The sequence below is a fragment of the Osmia lignaria genome, chromosome 4 (assembly GCF_051020975.1).
Source record: "Osmia lignaria lignaria isolate PbOS001 chromosome 4, iyOsmLign1, whole genome shotgun sequence".
Taxonomy (NCBI): domain Eukaryota; kingdom Metazoa; phylum Arthropoda; class Insecta; order Hymenoptera; family Megachilidae; genus Osmia; species Osmia lignaria.
The window spans coordinates 5,168,245-5,174,244 of NC_135035.1; the positions used below are offsets into that span (position 1 = coordinate 5,168,245).

General features: G+C 40.5%; 1 protein-coding gene across 1 annotated transcript; it reads left to right on the forward strand.

The window, feature by feature from the left end:
• The first annotated feature begins 55 nt into the window (after positions 1-55).
• Positions 56-1,201, forward strand: LOC117603307 (uncharacterized). Its single transcript, XM_034322303.2, has 3 exons — positions 56-784; positions 843-929; positions 1,048-1,201. Exons 1-3 carry the CDS (start codon positions 56-58, stop codon positions 1,129-1,131), a joined length of 900 nt encoding a protein of 299 aa, XP_034178194.2. The 3' UTR covers positions 1,132-1,201.
• The last annotated feature ends 4,799 nt before the right edge of the window (positions 1,202-6,000 follow it).

Below are 6,000 nucleotides of genomic sequence, written 5' to 3' on the forward strand. Positions count from 1 at the left end.
CCCGTTGACACTCATTTCTATACCAAAAAAAATGCATCTCAATGTGGTTCTCATCATGACTGTAAGCACTATCTCGTTAACGTACGGTCAATATAAAACGATACTGCGCTTTCTTCAAGAGCTCACGGAGGTGTCCTCCATGGTGGCGTCAAAGGACTTCAACGATATGGCGATATTTGTTCATTCAAAGGATCTTTTTGTATTTTTACTTATCTCAAGTTACGTGTTCAATTGCGTTGAAAGTGGAAACACGTTCATAACAGTGAGAAATTTTTACGTTCTATTCGTTATGTTGGTGAACTTCGTCATGGACATGTTCCACATTAACTCGGCGTGCGTTTTAAAAGCATGCTTCATGAAAATCAACGAAGAAATTGATATATTTCGAAAACCCGTCACCAAGACATTTCTGCGCCACAAACAGAGGACTGCCTCGTTGCTGATGAAATTGAAGAATTTAGAAGGGAAACACCTGCAGGTCACCGATATTCTACAATTACTGAACAAGATGTTTGTCACGCAACACGTAGTAACAGCTTTCAACACTTGTGTTATTATTACTTTGAATTTGTACTTTTGGATAGTGCTGATCATCGGTGGGACAAAAGCTCAGAAAAATCAACTATTTTGGTACTGGCCTTATATTACTCCTGTCATATATAATTTTCTTAAATTTGTTACGACGATTTGGGCCTGTGAAACGGCGACTAAGAAAGCTGAACAAATCCGCACTACTCTTCACGATGCCCTTAGCGAGGCGACCGATTTGTCGGTGAAACGCGAGGTAAGCTACAAATTCATCGAATCTTCAAAAGATGTCTATAAATATTATTAAATTGCAGCTGGAGCTTTTCTCGCTGCAATTACTACACGGTGACACTACGTTTTCAGCGAAAGTAATCGATTTGAACGCATTGCTTCTTGCGGAGGTAAGATTGCCCTAAATTTGCCCTGTACAGTATATGGTGAAAGAGGCAAAGCTGAGGGCAAAAGCTTTAGTTTAAATTCCTCCCAGTTCAATTATACTAGAATAAAACTTTTTTGCAGGTCGTGGGAGGCATCATCGGGTACCTTTTGATACTGCTCCAATTCTTATTGGACTCGATGGTATGCGAGGCCATGCAAGAGTGAACGAAGAAATATGTACAAAGTTGCTGCTGGCGCATGTGTTTCTTATCGATTCTTTCGGCAGTCTTGCGAAAAGCACCGTCTGATGAGGCCATGCACAAACACCTGTAACACTTCTTGGCCACTTCTTCCTTCGCTTATATACATTTTGTACAATTGCGAAGCAAAGGAATCTAGCAGTTACATTGTACGTTACCATGAAATCAGGTACTGTGCGTTGCAGCTAAGTTGCCGTCCAATCAAATTCGTTGACCTACCTCCAGTCACACGTATTATGTTTATTGGCCGAGGCTTTTACATCCACAAATCTATCGTGTGACGAACGTCGCTAAGGACAGACATTAAAACAGAATGAGATGAAGCGATTGAGAGCGACGATTCAAACGCATTGACGTAGACGTAGATTCGGGGTTTACATTACAGTAAAACCTGGATAAATTCAACCAAGATTGGGACCCAGTGGTTGCGTTTACCTAAGCACGGTATCGAAGCTCGGATGACACGCGACGACCAGCCAAGCGTGAACGTTGAAAGGGACAGACAGTGGTGGAAAGAGAGAGGTCCGAAATCAAAGGAAAGAGCCGAAACGTATCGGTGTGACTAATACTAATTGAATCAAAAAACTTTTTTATTTTTGACTTTTTTTGAGTGAAACTTTTACTAGCGCATTGGTGAGATTTTTGTGAGTAAAGTGGTACCAAACACGATATAGTTTCAATTATAATTACTTGCTAAAATTGATGTTATAAGTTGGCGAAAAGCAAGAGAGATCGAAATCCAAACCAGTCGCGGTGTCGGCTTTGGTTTCAAAGGTTTCATTTATCCTAGCGAGGAGTCGATTCTGGGCATTTAATGTTTCATTTATTCAAGCAAGGAGTCGATTCCGGGCATTTAATGTTTCATTTATCCAAGCGAGGTGTCGATTCTGAATCCGTACACATGTTTTCTTTGTAGCCAACATGCCGATTCTGTGTCCGTACACATCTTTTGTATTCAGCCGACATCATTTATATTCAGTCGTGGTCTCAATTCTATGCTGTTTATTCTATTACTATTGTTTATAAATATAATTCAACCTATATCGAGTTTGGTATCATTTTAATCAGAAAAATCTCACAAATGCATTAGTAACAGTTTCATTGAGAAAAAGTTAAAAATAAAAAAGTTTTATCGTTGAATTAGTATAGTCACACGGATATTACGGTCGGATCATATTACACGGTTTCCTCGTCGAGCGGCTCGGTTCGCCTAGGGGGATCCCCCCAAGTGGAGGGGATAGCGATGTTTCATTTATCCAAGCATTCTTTCGTTGAATTTATCCAGGTTTTACTGTATTAAGAAAACAGGAGAGTTTTTACACTTTCCATAATGTAATTTCCATAAATTTTGCATAATAACAACTGTTGTCAAGAACGAGTATTATAAAAAATCCATTAATATCTCGAAAAATTTGCATGTTTATATAATTAAATACATCTTCCGCGAATATGGAAATTTTACGCCTATGCAATCTGGCCGCTCACTTCTCAAGTTACGAGACCCTGGAGGGGATTAGGTGGAGCGAACGCACAGTCCCCTTGCCCCGCTGTCGGTTCAGTTTGTCGGTGCTCGGCAACTTAGGTGCAACGCACAGTACGTGATTACGGGATGCCAGATTATGGGATGTTCTAATACACTGAACGAGACCTAAGAAATCGTCATGCATTTCGTACAGACTTGAGCATTTTTGCCCGAACGAATGTTTTCGGCGCACGAACGTTCGTTCGGGTGTTTCTTCCTTCTCTCGAGCATCACATTCGGGCATCGTAAACCAATCGAAGTTAGAATGTAGTCAGGAATAGACGTACTACAGTAAAAGCTGGATATACAAGGTGTCCCAGAACTGGGGTAGGAACGGAAGAGGGATGATTGGTGAGGTCATTCTAAACAACTTTTTCCTTTGCCAAAATGTTGGTTAAGGCTTCGTTTTCGAGTTATTAACGAAAAACACTGGCCAATCAGAGCGCGCCGTTAGCGCGGGCCGAACCACGAGAGAGTTGGATATGTTCCGCGCGGTCGTGATCAAGTGCCTCGACACTACGTCGGTATGATGGGATTCGTTGCATCGGATAATGAATAAAAAAAAGAAAAGAATAATTGTATCGAATTATTGATTACTCATTAACAACGAATCCTATTACACCGACGTGGTGCCGATGCACTTGATCACGACCGCGCGGAACATACCCAACACTCTCGTGGTTCGGTCCGCGCTAACGGCGCGCTCTGATTGGCCAGTGTTTTTCGATAATAACTCGAAAACGAAGCCTTAACCAACATTTTGGCAAAGAAAAAAGTTTTTTAGAATGACCTCACCAATCATCCCTCTTTCGTTCCTACCCCAGTTCTGGGACACCCTGTATGCAACAAACATTGGGACCCAGACGTTGCATATATCTAGCCGAGGTGTCGAATCTCGGGTTACACGCGACGACCAGCCAAGCGTGAACGTAGAAAGGGACAGACAATGGTGGAAAGTGAGAGGTCCGATGATCAAAGGAAAGAAACGTATCGGTGTGACTAATACTAATTGAATCAAAAAACTTTTTTATTTTTGACTTTTTTTTAATGAAACTTTTACTAGCGCATTGGTGAGATTTTTGTGGTTCAAGTGGTACCAAACACGATATAGTTTCAATTATAATTACTTGCCAAAATTGATGTTAAAATTTGGCGAAAAGCAAAGGAGGGTTGGAAATGAAAACCGGTCAGTTCTGCTTTCAAACGTTGCATATATCCAGCCGAGGTGTCGATTCTGGGCATTTAAACGTTGCATATATCCAGCCGAGGTGTCGATTCTGGGCATTTAATGTTTCATATATCCAGTGGAGGTGTCGATTTTGCGTCCGTAAACATCGTTTGTATTCAGCCGCGATACCTATTCTACGTTCGTACGTATGCATGTTGCGTGTTTGATGCATCTTTGGTGCACGGCCTGCCTTATGTTTGGTACCATTTTAATCAGAAAAATCTCACAAATGCGTTAGTAAAAGTTTCATTAAGAAAAAGTTAAAAATAAAAAAATTTTATCGTTCAATTAGTATTAGTCACACCGATATTACGGTCGGATCATATTACACGGTTTCCTCGCCGAGCGGCTCGGTTCGGCTTACGGGGATCCCCCCGAGTGGAGGGGATAGCGATGATGCATATATTCAGACAAACTTTTGTTGCATATATCCAGCTTTTACTGTATAACGGTTCGGATCGTATTACACGGCTTCCTCGTCGAGTGTCTCGATTCGCTTAGGGGGATCGCCCCAAGTGGAGGGGATAGCAATGTTGCATATATCCAGCCAATCTTTCGTTGCAGATATCCAGGTTTCACTGTACCAGAAACCCGTCCACAGTGAGCGCTTGTTCGCTCGAACATCCTTTGATGGACCGATAGTCGTCGGAAAGCGTTCGTTCGTGCTCGGGGCCTTCGCGAACAGGGCCTAGACTAGAGCATTCGTACGCCGAAATCGTTCGTTCGGGCAAAAATGCTCAACCCTGTACGAGGCTTAATGCAAATTAGTTCGCACACATGAATACTTAGAGCACTGGTGTCTGTCGCTTCGAACATATGCATATGTATAAGTGCATTGTATCGGTGTGATATGCACACAAGAACATGGTTTCTATATGCATACAGGATGTCCCGGCTGAAGTGTGACATACTCGTTATTCCGTAACTATGTATTAATGATACAAAAAATTATTGATATGGAAATTGCACGGTAAAATGGGAACTATGTTTTGGCTGAACATTTGTTACATTATTAGTTTCAGAGATATCATGGTCAAGTTTTGTTTTTCAAATGGGACTATATATATATTTTCTTTTTTAGATCATGTGATACTGCTTCTTGCTAATGTACGGATTTTCAGGGGAAACGTGTTAAGACTGGTTCAGACACGGCTAGTAATTTAGTCGAGTGGGGAGTAGCTACTTACTACTAAACCGTTTAGCGCATAGGAAAGTGTCCGGACTAGTACAGTTGAACTTTGAAAATCAAGAGTTCAAGATATATCCCTTGACTAAAGAAATGCGTCCGGACAGGTCTGTCCGAAAGCCTAGTTAGTGGTGGGGGAAGTCTACTTGACCAGAAAGATCTAATGAAACGGATCGACTCGACTAAACCGTTTTACTAAACTACTCGACTAAACTCTAGTGTCCATACACTAAACTACTTGCCACTCGACTAAACTACTAGCCGTGTCTGAACCAGCCTTTAGTTCAAGTAGCAAATCGTAAAAGCGGCTCTATTGTTGCAGTGAGACACCATCCTCCACACCATGGTGCACTTACGCAACACTAGGGCCGTTTTTACGACTTGTTACTCGAATTGAGACGTCTCCCCTCAAAATCCGTAAATTTGCAAACGTTTTATCTTAAAAACTAATTAATATCAGGTGTATACATTGAAGCTTAATGAATTTGTCTTGAAAAGCACTATTACATGATCTGAAAAAAAAATATATGGTCCATTTAGGAAACAAAACTTGACGATCATATCTCTTAAATTAATAATGCAAAAATTTTTTATTTCAAACAAAACACAGTTCCCATTTTACCGTGCAATTTCCATATCAATCATTTCTTTTATCATTAATAGTTACGAAATAACGAGTCTGTCACACTTCAGCTGGGATACCCTGTATGTGTTATGTGGTATTTACACTTACTTTAGAGTTTATATGAATAATAAAAATACTTAAAGGAAACAAATAAAGTTTAAACTTAAGAAAATAATGAAGCTTATTTCATTAATACATTGTTGTTTAAATTGGAAATGAATGTAATATAAGAAAAGGAGACAATCCACGAAGTCATACTGGTACTTTGCAATG

Bases quoted from the DNA above. Each gene is read 5' to 3' on its own strand.
- LOC117603307 (XM_034322303.2), top strand. From the start codon at position 56: ATGACTGTAAGCACTATCTCGTTAACGTACGGTCAATATAAAACGATA. The intron at 785-842 runs GTAAGCTACAAA...ATTAAATTGCAG, and splicing joins ATTTGTCGGTGAAACGCGAG to CTGGAGCTTTTCTCGCTGCA. The intron at 930-1,047 runs GTAAGATTGCCC...ACTTTTTTGCAG, and splicing joins ACGCATTGCTTCTTGCGGAG to GTCGTGGGAGGCATCATCGG.